The sequence below is a fragment of the Egretta garzetta genome, unplaced genomic scaffold (assembly GCF_000687185.1).
Source record: "Egretta garzetta isolate BGI_Z169 unplaced genomic scaffold, ASM68718v1 scaffold168, whole genome shotgun sequence".
NCBI lineage: Eukaryota > Metazoa > Chordata > Aves > Pelecaniformes > Ardeidae > Egretta > Egretta garzetta.
This window is the reverse complement of record NW_009260675.1, coordinates 598521-616673: the sequence shown is the minus strand read 5'-3', so window position 1 is coordinate 616673 and position 18153 is coordinate 598521. Positions and strand designations below refer to the sequence as shown.

General features: G+C 39.2%; 1 protein-coding gene across 1 annotated transcript in view; it reads right to left on the bottom strand.

Moving 5' to 3' along the window:
• The window catches only part of TUBGCP3 (tubulin gamma complex associated protein 3), a 59378-nt gene that overhangs the window by 18504 nt on the left and 22721 nt on the right, over positions 1 to 18153 (bottom strand). Inside the window, exons 7-11 of the mRNA XM_009645746.2 lie at positions 14453 to 14625; positions 12207 to 12325; positions 8912 to 9037; positions 5279 to 5347; positions 356 to 488 (exon numbers count right to left, since the gene is read on the bottom strand). Of these exons, the coding sequence (XP_009644041.1) occupies positions 356 to 488; positions 5279 to 5347; positions 8912 to 9037; positions 12207 to 12325; positions 14453 to 14625 (620 nt within the window). The remainder of the gene's footprint in view (positions 1 to 355; positions 489 to 5278; positions 5348 to 8911; positions 9038 to 12206; positions 12326 to 14452; positions 14626 to 18153) is intronic.

The window sequence follows — 18153 nt, the reverse complement described above, 5'->3', positions numbered from 1 at the left end:
AGCCAACCGTTTCATAGCATATTAGTGGGGTTTTTTCAGAGTGTAACATTCTCTGAAAGATGACTGAAATTTAGAAATTGAAAACAGCATGAGAAGTGCATGCTTAAAATTTGAAGGATTCCTCAAGCATGTCCTAGTTTTTTTAAAAAAAAACCAAACAGTGCAAGTGCATCAGAACAGCACTATAATTTGTCAGGTTTTTGCTTAAACTAAAAGAGAGAGAATCCTCTGGATTAGGTACTTACAACTTTCTAAAAAAACACAACAGTAATATTATTGATATCCACCTTTGGCATGCACAACCACTCAAAGTTACATAACTTCCCCATAAATATTAAATTCATGTTAAACAGACCTTGACAGTGATCAACAAGTGCAGCGAGGGTCTTTAGCCTTATTTTAGGATCATATGTCCAGACTAGAAGACGGCGAAGTGTTAAACTGCTCTCAAGTCCCAAATTCACGCCCTGATCATCTTCCAATTGCAACTGATCAAATTGGAAAGAGAAAGACATATCAAGGACTGGCAAAACTGAAGAAGAACTTATGTTTCATAGTTTTTGTTGTGAAGTTAGCTTTTTATTAATACATTTGAAATACCCAGTATTATATGTTCTCTCATTAAATCATTGGGTCAAAACCCAAGAGCCACACAAGTGGAAATAGAGAATCAAGCGCAGGTGGAAGGACAGAGACAAGTAGAAGTGTAACATGGCAGACAGAGCACAAAGGCCAAGAAAGTTAAAGAAAGCAAAGTGATAGATGGTTAGCTGCAAAAGGAGAGAAGAGCAAAGGAAAAGAGAGCAGAGATCCTGAAAGACAGCAAATAGTGGCCAAATTTATGCTCAGAAAAGAGTAAAGAAAATAATCTAAAGGAAAGGAAGGGTCTAGGAGGTAAAATTTCTACTGCACAGCCAGCCTATTTTAGTTCAACATGGGACAAATACTGTTCAATATGTTCCTCCAGAAGCCATCAGAACTTAAGCTAGGTATATAGAGAGATTAACTAATTGCTACCACTGAAAAAGACATTAAAATGTGTAAGAAAAATCTGTCACAATGTGACTACCATGAAACTTCTAACACCATGGAAAAAGAAAGCCAAATATTTGCATCTGAGATGCAAATGCACGTCTCACACAAGCATGGATGGGATAAGCAGGACAAGAATGGAACCTAAGAATACAGAAGCAAGTTCCTGGAGCAGCCTAAGCTGACAAACTATTAGAAAAGATGCTCTGTTTCTTCCTGTATGCCACAACCAATCTGCTCCATGCTTCCACAGCTAGTGTATTTTTTTGCCAAACACAGTGAATCAGTTAAACTTAAGACTAGTGCCATCCACATTAAGCTCAGCCTTAAAGCCAGTTAAATTCTTGAACTTCTGGATGCTTCTGGATACATTTTTGCTTGTTTGTTTTTTAAACTCATCTTGGAAAAAGATGGACATTGGCAACGGTAAGAGATATATAAGCAAGAACCACCCTTTGTCTTCAGGGAAGAGATGATACACTTACATCTTCATCATGGAAGCACATTTTTGAAGGGGCTGAAAACAAGAAAACAGTCTGCAAGTAAAAGACCCGAAAAGCTTACGGAATAGCACACTCAGGATGACTTTTTCACAGGTGGAAACATGTTTGGGGGAAGTCTGAAGATACAATATAAAGTTATAGAGAGAAAGACAGTTATGTATTGTTATGTTATGTACTACTATGCCTGAACTGCTAACAGGAACTGCAGCTAACAACTCCTAAACTGGCAGCCTGTATGATCTCCTGAATAGAAGAATGCAGCATGCGCTCAATTCCAAGACACAACTTTCTACATGTTTTCAAGCAACCAAAATGTACAGTTTTGTAAAGAAAGTGTCTTTCGAAAAAGGAGATTTTTTTCCCATCACTTTTTAAAATAAAATTAACAAGTCACCAAGCTCACCTCTGGGATAATCTGGCACAAGTCTTGAGAATGCCGACTTCTTTCTTAAAGATTTCTGCTCCATCAATTATGAACATAAGAAATGCCATCCTCTGTGAGAACCCTGACTAGATGCACTACTGCTCAATCTCAATAAGGAAGTGCTGTACAAGAAGAGCATGCAAAGCTGACTCCTCTCTGCAGTCTGTCCCCTGTAGGCTCCTTGCAGACCAGTTGCAGCATTCAGGATGTCAGAGGATGCATCCTTGCTCAGCCCTTCTAATAGCAGTTTACAGATCTGCCTACCATGAATTTGTGTAATCCCTTTTTCAGCCTGTTGGTACAGCCTTTTGCCATGACATCCTAGGGAAAAAAATTTTGCAAGTTGGCCACTGTTCTCTGTTGTATACCAACCTCCTGCTAATTTTACAGAGTCCCTCCTTTCCTCTGGTAGCCATTCACCAAATCCCACAACTTTGTGTTTTGCTTACCCTTCATTAGTTTGGAAGCCTCAACCACAGCCCCCCTGCACCTTTTCCTCTTCAGCCTCAAGAGAATCAGTCCCTATCCCCTCTCCCTACACAGCAATTGTCCCATGCTCATGATGATTTTAGCTGACTATCTCCCTCCTTACTGTGTACCTCCCCAATGTCTGAGAGGTTGCCATCAGAACTGCACACAGTGCTCCAGTGTCACACTGACACCTGCTGCCTTGTTCTCAGTCCCCATCTCCCTGGCACCCAAATCTACACCAAGTCCAGCAGTGCAGACAACCACCTGCAAGGACACCAAGTTTTTTCCCAAATTGGGCATGCTGACGCCAAGTTTGGCATCGAGGAAGCATGCATTAGATTAGCCTCTCTCCAGATAAAAAACCTTGTACTTCCCACACTGGGGCTCCCCAGCACCAGTTTTCCCGCACACTCCGTTTCATGCTGCTCCTTGCCACGGACCAAACATCCAGAGTACCAATATTAGCAAGCTTTCATTGACAGACTGGGAGATTTCACTTGGCTGACCTTCTCATCAACATCAACTACTATCAGTGCCAGCACCTGTCTTTGCTACACACTACTGACCCTTCTCCATCCTGCAATGTGACCTTGTGCTTCCCAGCCTTCAAGTCACAAAAGAATCTCTCCTTTACTGTTCGGTCTCCTTCCTTTAACAGCCATTGTGAAAGAATCTTGCCAGGGACTTCTTGAAAGTCCTCTGGGATCCCTTTCAGTCAGGTGCTGAGGGACATCCCCAGAAACTCCAGTCCGCTAGTGTGGCAAAACTTTACATAACAGACACTGTATTGACTGTTCCCTACCAGAATGCAATTAATTAACATGCTCAATACACTCATGAACTCTTAACAATGGAAATTAATCTGGCAAGGAACATGAAGAGCAAGAAGAAAAGTAGCAAAAGGAAGACAAGGAAAAATATGGGTCCAGCCACTGAATGATGCTGGGAAAATGTTGAGAGGAAAAGTGGAAAAGGCTGAGGTACTCAATGCCTTCTGTGCCTTGGTTCTGTTTTCAGGAATACCAGATGCCACCTGGGATCAGAGGGAAAGTCTAGAACAAGGGAGACTTACTCAGAGCAGAGAGGGATCAGGTTAGAAAACATTAAACAAACTGGATATACCCAAGTCTATGAGACCTGATGGGATGCACCCACAAGTGCTGAGGGAGCTGGCCAATGTCACTCCAAGGCCACTCTCAATTATCTTTGCAACATTGTAGTGATCGAAGGAGGTTCCTGATGACCAGGAGAAAGTAAATGTCATTCCTCTCTTCAAGAAGGACGATCTGTCGAACCACAGACCATAGAGTCACCTCATTCCCTGAGATGCTGACAGACCAACTAATCCTCAAAACCATTTCCAAACATAAGAGAGGACAAAAAGTCTTTCTCAAGAAGAAAATGAAGGAAATGAAAAGGAAGGGTGGACATTTGTGGTGATGTAGCTTGTCTTCCCAAGGAAGTGCTACGTGGCTGGGGCTCTGCTTGCCAGGAAGTAGCCAGACATCTGCCTGCTGATGGGAAGTAGTGAATGAATTCTTCACTTTTCTTTTGCTTGCATGCACAGCTTTTGCTTTGCCTATTAAACTGTCACTAACTTGATTGACTTGTCTTTTTGCCTTTCTTCCATTTTCTCCCTATTCCCCAAGAGACAGGGGTGAGCAAGAGGCTGGGTGGGCATTCGGCTGCTGGCCAGGGTCAACCCACAATAAAGGCAAACGAAGTTCGAAAATAAGTGATGCCAGAACCTTCCTTGCCTTTTCCCCTTACGTGCTTCCCCTCCCACCAGACTCATTTCTTCCTTTGAAAGGTTTAGTGGAGCAGGAAAGGTAGGGGAAGCTGCATTTCAAAGTCATAAATATTCTCATGGTCAAGAAGTTTTAGAAGTTAAAATAAATCAAAGCTCCAGCAAACCAAGACAGCAAACATATTTTGGACAGAGCAGTAAGTCATTACAAAAAGAGTAACTGGATGGTAGCAGGAAAAACAAGCAAAAATTATCTATGACAGGCATTCCAAAAAATCAGAAATGTTAAAGAACTGCAAGTGAGTCAAAAGGAATAGATGCTTTGAAAACATTTACAGAAGCTTATTAATTAAACTACAGATTTTTTTGAATTGGAATTTTAAATGGTATTTTAATTTAACCTTAGGTCAATTCTCAGAATAATTTTTTCTCAATTATAAATAACGAGCTCCTTGAAAGTCCCAGATTAAAAAAAAAAAGTAAGCAGAAGAAAACAAAAATCCAATTTTTATTTTGCAGCTAGCAACTAGGTGCGCATACGTATAAATATTTGTGAACAAACTGCAGTATCATCAGCACTGAGCTGGTCTATACGTCACAGAAAAAGAATAAAACACCGAAACATCTTCCTCTCTCAATACAATGGAAGGGACAAGGAAAAGGCACAAACTGCCTTGCACAGAACAAAACATTGAAACTGTTGTTACTAGTTGCTGAATCATGCATTGCTTGAAATACAGAAATATTTTTTTTTCTCCCTTCAAAGGTTTGTCATGCTGCTTGGGATTTGAAGGATAAATATATTATGCAAGATGAAACTCACAAAAATGATGCAAAAAAGCACAGAGGCTTAGAAATACACATTATGTTCTTTGCTTACATAATACATCAAATAACAGTGAATTTCTAAGAGAAATATATTCATTGGTATATACATCCAAGGAGTAAGAAATGTACAAGTTACAGAGAATTGTGTCCACTGGCAACAGAAACTGCTGTACATCCTTCCCTTTCTAAAGGGATACCTAGGTAGACCTTTTAGAAGACATTCAGATAAGAGACAGCAAAATAAGAAAGTTAAATAAAAAACACTTAACTTACCTGAGAATGTAAAACAGACAGAAGTCGGTAGTATTCTTTAAGTTCCTGATGTAAGGCTGCACAAAAACTCTAGAAGAGAAAGAGGAGATTAAAAAAACAAAAAAAATACCAGGAAAAGTCTTTCTGGTTGTAACTAGAATAACTTTTATCCTATCAACAAACTGTGAAGGTAGTTACAAATTTCCTAATGTCAAGCTACAAGTTTCAGCACAAAAGCCAACTCAGAAAACAGGCCAGTGTGTAAGTGCTTCCCTAAGAGATGCACAGACCTTTTCCAAGAATTGCACATTGTCAAGTGACTGTTTCTTGCAGCCTTAATTCTATCAAACAAATTAAACTATGACAAGCGTTAACTCTCCAAATAGATAAAGCATCTCAAGAAAAACATTAATAATTACCACAGGGATGTGCAAATCATAACAAGACCCAGAAGAAATTTTCCTTAATAATTATGTAAAATACAGTATTCAGTAAAGTAACAGAGTTTCAATTTCAGGAACGTCTCTAGTAACAGAACACAGAAGTTAGGCAACCATCATTACATTTACAGTATAGACTGTATGACATGAACAAGAAAGCACAATGCTCATAAAAGAACACTCTCAGTAAGTGCTGCTGGATCAATTACTCTAAATTTTTGGCCTTTTATCAAAGGACAGTCATACACGATTCTTCACTTGACATGGAAGAAATGAGTAACACTAAGTATATCCTAAATTCTGCACATTTTACAGATTCTTAATAGGCCTGAACTAAAGCAAAGATTCCTCTTTGTAAAACAATTCTAAGTACACCTACTTAGGGTTGTTGAAAAATAAATAAATACAGGTAGATTTTAAAAACAATTCCGGAAAGAACACTTGTTTAGTAACAGATAGTTTTCCACCGTTTGGGGTCCTGGGGTTTTGCTTTGGTTTTGTAATGTTCTTAACCTAACATACAGAATAAAAAAAAAATTCCTGCAACACATTTTCTAAAACAGAATTTTAAATATGGCTCACTAATTTTGGAATGAGTTGAAAATTTTGGACTCTAAGCACTTTTGGGGGGGTTTAAAATATTTTATTTGGTTGGTTTTTTGAAAAGTACTTCTGTGCGCACACACACAAATTCTTCAGAACTGATTTCTTAACCAATTCTAGGCTAATTATTTTGATATCTAGTTTAATGGATTTTTTTTTTTTTTTTTTAGTAGGAAATTCCCCAGGACTTTCCCCTCAACCCCTCTTAAAATCATTACAGTCAAAGTAATTTGGGAAAAATAAGGAAAACCTCACACAAAAAGAACCCAAGAGCTTAAAGTAAAATATTTATTCACTAGAGTATATACAAGGGAGAAATCATTACTACCAGCACAAGGAGAAAATAAATCTTCTTTCTGCTAAGAGGCATACCTGCTAAGAGGCTAAGAAGCCTAGGGGGGAAAAAAAAAAAAAAAAAAAAAAAAGTCTTTAATCTTGCCATTGTATCCTTTATAAGGAAAGAGGGTTCCTTTCTTCAATTCAACATTATAAATTGGAAAGAAATTTGAAATTCATTTTATTCCAGAGGATACTGAAAGGCAAAAAGAAATCCCTTTATGTGTAACACCACTTTTCATTTCTTCTCACTTGCTTCTTCAGTATATTTTTTGAACCTATTAAAGTAGTGCTTGCCAAGATAGAGGGCAGAGTTGAGCCTCCAAGAAAACATTCAAAGGCACTATACATCTACTCAAGAAGTGAGAACAGTAAGCACTGACTTTAGTAGCCAAAGTATTTAGGATCTAACTGGCCATCAACTTTTCAGAGAAGCTTTAGAAGTTAAAATTTACATCCAGTGCCAATTCCTGCATTGCAAACTACAGATTTTTGTTTCCCAAACTGTTATGGAAAACTGGACATTATCCTAGAATTCTGATTTGGTCTACAGCAAAAGAGAATTCAGGAAGGAAACCGAATGCTTGTTCAAGAGAAAAAAATTAAGATGCCCACTACCTCAAGTGGTTCTAAATGGGCAAAATGTCAAAATATGAGGCAAGTTATATCTCATTGCTGATTATTCTTTTTGCTTTCTGACGACAAAGTAGAACTTAAGATACTAAACAGCAAAGGTATAAGAATATAACGTTGAAGTGCAGTATATTGTTATATCTCTACTCCTAGTAAGTGTCAATACCTGACATTTTGTGTGGTAAAAACAGTCACCAGAATTATATAAAAGAGATGACAGGCATCTTATCCTACATGTGGTTTAAACAGGGGCTTATGCAAGCATTCTTTTAAAATATTAAGCAAAAGATGCTTTAGAATCCACAATATATTCTTATGCTAAATTCTTAACGCAGTGTGCAGCACCTGAAATTTTCAGCTGTAAAAGCCATGAAGAGCAATGTACATACTCAGATACTGACAGCAAGAGTATAATATATGTTTTTATTTGTACACTCATGTCCTAGAATATATATTAAGTGCTTGCCTCAAGCAAAATTAACAGTATTAGAGCTATGCAGATTCAGCTAGCTAACTGCACAGCCTTCTGCACAGGATCTGAAACCTGCATATGGTAGCTAAGACATTGCACATTTAAATTCACTGAAGAATTAAAGTTCTCCCCTCACTGTAAACCTGAAGATTAAAGCCAGAGACAGTACAAATAAGCATAAGCAGAAAGCTGCTAGATAAAGAATAAGAAACTTCAGCCAGATAAAGGGGAGAGTCTTAAGAAAATGCATATACAGTAGCACTACCATATAAACCATGGAAATCAGCATTGGATCACTGGAAAAATAACTATTTATATGTAACTAAAAGGGTTACTAGGAATAAGAGACAGAAGGGAACAGAATAAAACATTACAAAAGTAGGAAGCACTACCGTGTCTCTACTGACCTCTTAAGAAAAATTAGATTGAAGGGAGAAGCACTTCAATTTCTTGGCAGATTAGGTAGGATGTTATGGCTAGAGGCAAGGATAACATTTCTGTCGACTCAGAAGGGATAATATCCAGTTTTACAGAGGGAGCAAGTGAGAGGAAACGGGAATGCCTTAGCAGTAAATGTGGTTTTGGGTATTACAGCAGCTGTGAAGTTACTGTAGACTACAAATCATGATGATGAAACCTATAAAAACAAAAATTGACATTCTTTTGATGCTGTATTCAAAAGAAAGGGCAGAAGATAATGGGGTATTTGCATTTTGTATAAGTTAGTGCAGTATTAACACACGAACATCAACATTAGCCGACAAGAGTGTCCCTGCATAGATCACCCTAACAACTGAATTGGTGATTAATTAGCTCAGGGATGCCACCATCCCATTTAAGCCATGTTTTTGTTTATAAACATGCATGAGCACTTAAAAAAATAGAATTTTAAAAAAAACAAGATTAGGAAGAGTAACCTATGCATGAGACTTTCCCATTACAAATGACAGGGGCAACTCCTTCTTACAACCAGCAAGACCAAAAGCCTTTCCCTTGCCTTCAGACTATGACCCATACTAAAAGCGGCAGTCCATAAAATGAGTAAATCAAAGGATGAATGATCCAGGCTCCAAAGTTTACAATTCCTTCTAGTACTGCATTTTACCCAGTAGTTTCTGAGGGAAACAAGAGCAAAATACTGTAGCAAAATCAGTGTTTTAGCTGACCTACCTGTCCCACAAGTCCAAAAGCACGATCCAAACTCCTCTGGTCTGTGTATTTTCTTATTTTATTATGTAGCCATCCCAACTCTGCAAGCCTACTTGTAGTATCTCTGAGAGATTTGGACAAGCTCACCTGCAAAGTTAACAGAAACAATAACTTGTAATTTTAAGTCAAATCTACCATGCCAATACTTGTTTCTTCACAAAAGCCTCTCTTTCTCATAAAACAAGCCAGTTCAGGAAACAATAATTTTACATTCTATAGCAGAGATAGTGCCAAAAAAGCAAACAACCATGTAATTAGCATTACATTTATACACATAAGCGTTGAAAAGGCAGTAGCAACAAACTACTGGCAACTTTGTGACCTTCTGTTTTGGAAATCTTAATGTAATTCATACACTCTTTTTACATTAGGCAATTATGGCAGTAACAAAAAAGTCTTCAGAAAAGAGGAAGAAATCCGAGTTTTATAATGTAGAATCACACTTCATCTTATCCTGATAATCAGCAAGATTGAAAATAATAGAGCTCTAGAAGAGGAGTCAATGACTGAAACTAATGAAGAAACCTAGAGAAAATAATTAGTTACTACATGTGAGACAAACCTTTAATAGAAGACAAATGACCCAATGCCACACTAAGTATCAGGAACCAAAACTTACATAATCCAAATTTAAGTCTGATCCACCAGTAACAGCTTTTATAAGCTATTTAATCATGTGCTCCCCTGACATCTTCTAGTCTGTTTCTACTTTTCTTATTCAAGATATCTCACTTCAGCCTGCAAGCCTGCCTTAGTTCCAAGACCCTGTAAAACTACTACTACTATTTTCATCTGAGTCAGCACATTTCTTCCTTTAATTACCAACATGTAAGACACTGTTCCTCTTGTTCTTACTTGAGATTTGCTTCTACCACATTTTGTCACATTACCCAAGAACGCCATCACAAAATTTTCAAAATTTGATTGGATAAATAAAAACAAGCAATATGACTGACCCATTACGCCAAGAGGCAGAGATTGACTTTTGCCTACAGCAATTGGACCTATCCCACCTCTAGAGACAATTTTAACTTGGAGAGCCATCTGGAAGAGTCCAAACCAAAGCAAGAAAGTGCACTAACAAGCTGAATGGATCACTAAAGCACTAGAGATCAAGCTCACTCATTAAGCCTTTTAGTTAGCAGTACAGGCATTCTCTAAGATAAAAATCAGCTACAAGAGCCTGTTAGCCACAGCAGTGTGGGCTTGACCCAGGCAGCAGCACTTGGTTGTAAGACCCGAGTTCAGTCCCTGGCCCTCTTGCTTAGATATACAGGCAGATCAAGATACAAAGAAATAACATAGGAACTATTTAGAATTCTACAACTACAGAGTGCTTGGCAAGCATTAAGTTCAATACACATCCGCTGGAATCAAATGAGGAACAAGCAAAATTGGCTTAATGTTATTACATTTGTATCTCTTAGATCAAATCAGAAGCTGCTAGTTTATACAGTGCTAAATGTCACCAACAGACCTAATATTAACATTGACATTAGAAAACATTCAGGCAAGCATAACAGCTTGGAAATTGTGTTTCTTTCTGGAAAAAACAGACTGCGTACAATTACATTTTCTTTGTGCGGTTGAGAGAAAACTACATGCTTTGACCACCTTTTTTTTGCCTAAAATGCAGTTAACAGAGCTAAAGGAGGTATGATCTTGGTCCTCCTTGTTCATCAGAAAAAGCTCCACCTGCAGCTCTAGCCAGTCAAATAAATTCATCTTCACTGGGTCCAGCAGCTCAGTACAAGTGCCGATAAGGAAGAAGGATGGAAAACAACCGACTTCACAAAAAAAGCTACAGAAACAAAGTTCTTGGGGGAAAAAGCTTTATTGACCACAAACCATATGAATAATCAAACTCCCTGTATTAACAGAATTAGGAATTCAAACTAAAACAGTTTTCCACCTTGAACTAGCCTATTTGATATGAAAACTACACAGAAAACTAGTGAAACCCATAGTGCCAGTTTTGCAATCACTCAGAAAGTTTTCTCCACGTTCCTCTAGAAAAATCTATTATGCTCCCTTTCCTTTGCCATATATAATTATGTTCTATGTATGTTAGATTAAGTCAGTGCAGGTGTTGAGGAATTACAAATTTTGCAGCATTGACAGGCGCAGAAGATGACATCTTTAAGAATCTGTTTATTAACAAGATTTAACTGATTTATCAAGATTTAAGTTTTTCATTTTTTTCCTCCACTAAGCAGCCCTAAACGTCATTGTAAAGTTACAGCGGGAACAATTATCCATCTCACTTTTTGCTATTATTATGGAGGAGAAAAGGAAATTAGTTCAGTTATCTTCAACATTAAGGTAAGTCTACTGTGCTCTCGGCACAGGAAATGGCCCCAAATCAATTCCCCACCATTTTAGGACTATGTCATATTGTCATAGTATAAAGTTCTCAATACAAGTGAAAATCAGAAGCACTGTCTTTCCATTTGAACAAGAACATGAAAGCCAATTAGTGAGCTGAAACTGAATTGTGATGCAGTACTGTCTAAATACTGAATAAAGAGAAGATACTAAAGCAACTAGCGCCATTTTTTTGTTCTTTGCTCACCTGACCCAATCTCACCCTTGGTTTTTTTCCACATTGCAAATATGTTTAACTTCTCAACACCTTAAAGCCAGATCTTCTCTGTCTCAGGCTTCTCTCCTGTTCCTCTGCCCCCTATTTGACACCTTCCTTCAAATTCGCGTCAGCTGGATTTTGTATCAACAGGAGTTGAAAGCACTCTCTTCAGTTCTATCACCAGTCTGTTCTTGGGTGATCTGCACAATCCCAGCCGATCACTTGTAAGTTGTAATCAAGCCCACAACATCAAGTGGCTAGCATCCATTCCACATCTCAGGCTGCTAAATTTAATCCGGTAATAATGTGGTCAAAAGCCTGCATCTACTTTATATTCATTCTTATACGCTGGGGAGGGAATATAATTACAAAATGCTCAAATTAAGCCATAACTTAAGAATCTTTGTACTCACTTAATAGCTGGGAGTCTATTCACATCTTATGAAATGCTACAGTTTCTTTCTAGGACCTAATCTACCCAACCAATTTTAAAATATTACTGTTGAAACTACTCCGTTGTACTACAAAAAAAAAAAAAAAAAAAAAAAAAAAGCTGGGAGGGGAGTAAAGACCTGTGATAATATTCTAACTTTTTTTTAACATATTTTTCATGGCTATTTTCCCCTACATACCTCTCTGCTCACATATGAAATACAAGCCACCATACAGTACCTTTCCCTCCACTTTATAGCAATTTTCAGAATTGCACATTTTGATGTTTTTGCCATCTATTCCCTGGAAGACATACAAAACATCTCTTACAAGGTTTGCTTCGGTTATTTCAACAGAGCCTATAAAGAAAAAAAAACAAACAAACAACCAGGACTTAGATTTGTTGGGACAATTAGTTTTGATTACAACTTCAAAAAAGCTATTTAGAAGCCTAGGCAAGGAAAGAAAAGAGAAAGCCTGTGTTTATAACCTGTAAAGTCCTATTAACCACCTTGACAGTAAAGCCAAGAATTCCCTTTACCTGCCTCTACTGATACCTGGGATTGTCTCAGAGCAGGTCAGCTTGTATCACACAGGGCATGTTATATTTTAATCAATACTTCAGCCAGTCTTTAAACTTGTTATCTTTTCTGATTCAATCACCAGTGCAAGTTCTGAGGCAAGCATCATAATAACAAAACAGCACCATCTGCTTTTGCAACTTCATTTAAGATATCAAGGACGAAACAATTTCAACAACGACTATCCAGAAATTGAGATGCTACAAGCTCCTTCTCCCAATTTGACAGCACTCTTACTCGCATCAGTCTCCCTTGGGCAGACTGTTGGGGAACAATCCACTTTCCCAGAACAAATGCAACAAAAAAAATTTCTATCATTATTTTGGCAAAAGTAGCCATCACCTCAAGATGCTGTTTAAAACTCAGACTCCCCTCAAAATAAAAGATGTGCACAAGAGTAGCTAGTCACTTTTAGGAGCTCTTAGTGAAATGGTAGAAGATTCAAGTGCACATTTCTTTAATTGGTAAATAATACAACAGGCATTACTATCAGCCACACAATGCTCCTGATTATACTGTCTGTGCAAGTGTAGTAATAAGAAAACTCCAATTAACAGCATCCAACTTCAGAAGAGAAAAAACACCTTTTAATTAGTGAGAAGAATTTCATATTAATAGAAATATTTCTTCTTGACAATAGTCTTCTATATTCTGAATGCAGCCCTATTTCTACATCAACCAGTGACGACATTTAAGACAACTGTCAGTCCTTATACCCATCCCACATAACAAACAAGAGTCACAGCTGCTGGCTGGCTGAAACAAGTTTGTACTGCTCTTCTCAGCAATTAGTACAACAAAAATAAGAAACAGTGCTAGATTTTATGGGTTTTTTCCCTATGTTTATGTATATTAAATCTATCATGTCTATAAAATAATATATACTTATAAATATATTATACACACACACACTCTTGCACATTAACAGTATTGTTAATTAGATACTAAATGCCAAATGGTGGCCTCAGATATACCAGTACAACTCTGGTCTATAAGCTGTTGCTTTGTGCACTGTTACTCAAAGACGCAGGGGCTGGCAGAGAGACAATGTTTTAGATTCTAACTATCCATGCTTCTTTATATAGGAGTTATTAAAAAAAAAACAAACATAAAAAAAAAATCTCACCTATCTTTGCAGAGAGTAACAGCATTGTTGGATGACAACATCTGCCATTAGCTCTCTTATTCAGAAAAGACTCCCACTTTTACAGTAAAAGTAGCACGGGTTGAAACTTACACAATTGCCACTGAGATCATCTGTTAAAGAATTTCTGCTTAGTTACGCTCATGTAATTTCAGAACAGATCCCCTAGGTATCAGTTTTAAGTTTACAGATGCTTAATCAAGGAAATAAATCAGTAATATTTATTGATTTTTTATTTTATTGACAATATTTTGTCAATTGCTCTAAATACAACCACTGTTAACAGTGCTAATTTAAAGGAAAAAAAAATAGTTTTAAAAGCTCTATATTCCAGTGCACATTTCCAAGTTTTAAAAGACAGAATCACAAATCGATGAGTATTTCAACATGTTCTATTCATTGACTTTCTCAAAGCAGTAGCATCTTCTGATCATCAAAAATGTGATCACTACTCACAAACCACAATCACTTGATTCTGACAAACACTGCAATGAAGTCAGTCTTTTAAGAAGACCAGAACACATTATCAAACCAATCACTGCAAAAAGAAATTAACAACCATCCAAAGAGATTATGGACATATATGCTAACCTCACATATTTGCTTCTATCATTCCGTGGAGTACATTCTAGCAAAACACTCCTCAAAAAATTGCTACAAAATTTGCATGCTATGAAACTATTTCAAAGTCATTAAAAAATAATGGAGGATATAGATAACAACTGTAAAACGTTATCTTTAACAAATGCATCTTTGCTCACCACTTGTATCCCCTTCTCGCCTTGACCTTGGCACACCACGGGAGACAGCATTTGAAAAGCCTTTTGAGGTAGTGCTTTGTAAAGAAGGCTGGCTTGCCGTTAGAGTCCATGCAAGACGTGACCCTAACTGCTGACGGAGGCAATCTCCAACACCTGGAGCTTGATAGGATTGTCTAGAAGGACAAAAGGAAGAAACATTTTTAAAAACTTTGATTCTATACCCATCAACTGGTTTGGGGCATGCAAATTTTGAAATATGCCCCAAGCTTGAGTTTGTTTTTTGTGGATGTTTTGTTTGTGGTTTTTAGTTTTAATAAAGGAACCTTAAAAAAGGGTGCAGAACATACAAGCAATTTATTGCTTCCTGTAAGCCTGCACTTTTTAAAAAAAACAAAACAAAACACAAAAACTGTAGAAGAGAAAGGAGGTACAAATTTGACAAATATGGTTTCATATCAAAGAGTGACTGTTCACACTGAACTGTGTAGATATGCTGAAATGGATTAAAAGTGAAGCCAACTATAATAATAATAATAAATAACAGTCATCATAAACAAAAAATATTTAGAAGTTTTGTTATTACTTGAAACTGCAGTTACATGCCAAAGTAGTAAAGGAAAGTAGAGGAAGAGGAGAAAATTCACTTTCCTGCTACTCTACTGTTTAGGATAAGTTTGTATCAAGTGCCTGAAGATGTGAATGAGGAGGGAGCATCTAGACAAGCTCCGATTTCTCTCCCTCTCAAACTTGTCAATTATCACAAAAATAGTCTTAAAGGTGAAAAATATTAAGGTTAGAACTTAACTCTTCTGATTATTTCTGTACCATGATGATGAAAATTAAAGTTGAAAATACTTGCAAAGGATTTTTGCTGCTGACCATTCCTCCCCCCTCCCACAACTGAATGTAGACATTTGGAAGTATACACATATTTTAAAAAAAATAAATGAATTTCCCAAAGCTGTGAAAGCAAAGCTGCAGAGAAAGATGGAACAAGATTGCAACATAAATGTCCGTGTAAAAAAAGTCAAGGAATGCCTTTCATCTCTCAACCGCCACATCATAGTTCACGGGATGGTCACAGTGTGTTTGTATGATTGCAGCTAGTGAACAAGAACACAGCCCACAAGACAGAGCAGCTCTGTTGTGCTTCGCATTTGTAACACCTCAACTAGAATAAACCACTGAATTTAGGCTGTTAGACTTCAAGAATGTACTCTAGAAACAAAGGGAAACATGTATAAAGAGAAGTTCAGGAGGAATGAAGCGCACCGAAAGATCTAATTTGGGTGGCCCAGCTCACAGACTACAGGAGGAAAGAGAGAGCAGTGAAACTGCTATAAAATTGAATAGTCTGAACAGGTCAGACCAAGAATATGTCAGGAACAGGGTAGGTTCTGCTGATATTTTTAAGCAAGCGGGCATACAAAATAACCTCACTGACGTACCTTTCTGTACTATATTAGGATTATATAATGGTTGATGTTGGAAGGGACCTCTCTGAGATCACCTCCTCCAGCCCTCCTGCTCAAAGCAGGGTCACCTAGAGAAGGTTGCCTGGTACATTGTCCAGTCATGTTTAGAATATTTTCAAGCACGGAGACCACACAACCTCTCTGAGCATCCCCTTCCAGTGTTTCACAACACCTCCTCTGCCCCTAAACACACGCCGCACCTCACTGCAAAAGAAGTTTTTTCCCTTACGTTTAACTGGGATTATCTCTTGTCCTTTTCCTGGGCCCCGATGGAATGCACCCGCGAGTGCTGAAGGAACTGTCAGACGTCATTGCGGAGCCACTCTCCATCATCTATGAAAGGTCGTGGAGAACAGGAGAGGTGCCTGATGACTGGAAGATAGCCAATGTCACTCCAGTCTTCAAAAAGGGCAAGAAGGAGGACCCAGGGAACTACAGGCCGGTTAGTCTCACCTCTGTCCCTGGAAAGGTGATGGAACAACTCATTCTGAGTGTCCTCTCCAAGCAAGTGGACGACAAAAAGATCATCAGGAGTACCCAGCACGGATTCACCAAGGGGAAATCATGCCTGACCAATCTGATAGCCTTCTATGATGGCATGACCGGCTGGGTAGATGAGGGGAGAGCAGTGGATGTTGTCTACCTTGACTTCAGCAAAGCTGCTCCAACCAGTGGGTCCACAACCCCATCTTGATGCTTGGGGGCTATTCCAGCTCAGGGACAGGACAGTGTCTTTGTGTTTGCTGAACTTCAGGAGGTTCCTCTTGGCCCGTTCCTCTGTCTCATCCAGGGTACCTCTGAAGACTAATCCTGCCATCAAGGCCGTGAACTGCTTCCCCCCCCTCTGGGTTACCATTACCCGCCGACTTGCTGACGTGCCTTCCGCCCCTTGTGCTGGTAACTGATGATGCTGATGCTGAACAGGATCGGCCCTGACGTTGTTCCTTGAGCAATGCCACCTCTGCTGAGAGGGACCTGGGAGTCCTGGTGGACAATAAGCTGACCATGAGCCAGCAATGTGCCCTTGTTGCCAAGAAGGCCAATGGTATCCTGGGGTGTATTAAGAGGAGTGTGGCCAGCAGGTCGAGGGAGGTTCTCCTCCCCCTCTACTCTGCCCTGGTGAGACCCCACCTGGAGTACTGTGTCCAGTTCTGGGCTCCCCAGTTCAAGAAAGACGAAGAACTCCTGGAAAGAGTCCAGAGGAGAGCTACTAGGATGATAAAGGGACTGGAGCATCTCCCCTACGAGGAAAGGCTGAGAGAGTTGGGCTTGTTCAGCCTGAAGAAGAGAAGACTGAGAGGGGATCTCATCAACACATACAAATATCTTAAGGGCGGAAGTCAAGAGGACGGAAGCAGTCTGTTTGCAGTGGTGTCCAGCGACAGGACTAGGGGCAATGGATGCAAACTGAAACACGAGAGGTTTCAGTTGAATATGAGGAAGAACTTCTTCACTCTGAGGGTGGCAGAGCACTGGAACAGGCTGCCCAGGGAGGTTGTGGAGTCTCCTTCTCTGGAGATATTCAAAGCCCGCCTGGATGAAGTCCTGTGTAGCATGCTCTAGGTGAGCCTGCTTTAGCAGGCGGGTTGGACTAGATGATCTCCTGAGGTCCCTTCCAACCCTTACGATTCTGTGATTCACTACAGAGAGAAGTCTGGCCCAGTCTTCCCCACTCCCCTGGTCAGTATAATCACATGGGTAAGATCCCCTGAGACTTTTCTTCTCCAAGCTGAACAGTCCCAGCTCTCTCAGCCTCCCGTCATGTCAGATGCTCCAGTCCCCTTAATTAGTTTGTGGCTCCTTCTCCAGACTCTCTTCAGTCTGTCCATGCCTTTTTTTGTACCATAACTGGACTCAGCATTTCAGCTGTGTTCTTACCAGTACTGGAGCAGAGAGAGGAAGGATTACCTCCCTCAACCTCCTGGTGATGCTCTTCCTAATGCAGCTCAGGAGGCTGTTGGCCTTCCTTACTACATATTGCACAGTCATGTTCAACTTGGCATCTACCAGGAACCACAGGGCCCTTTCTGCAAAGCTGCTTTGCAGCCAGTCAGCCCCCAGTAGGTACTGGTGCATGGGGTTACTCCTCCCCAGGTCCAGGACTTTCTTGAACTTCAGGAGGTTCCTGTCAGCACATTTCTGGAGCCTATTGAGGTCCCTATGAACAGCAGCTGTATCACCCACTGGCTTTATCAACCACTCCTCCCAGTTTTGTATCATCTGCAA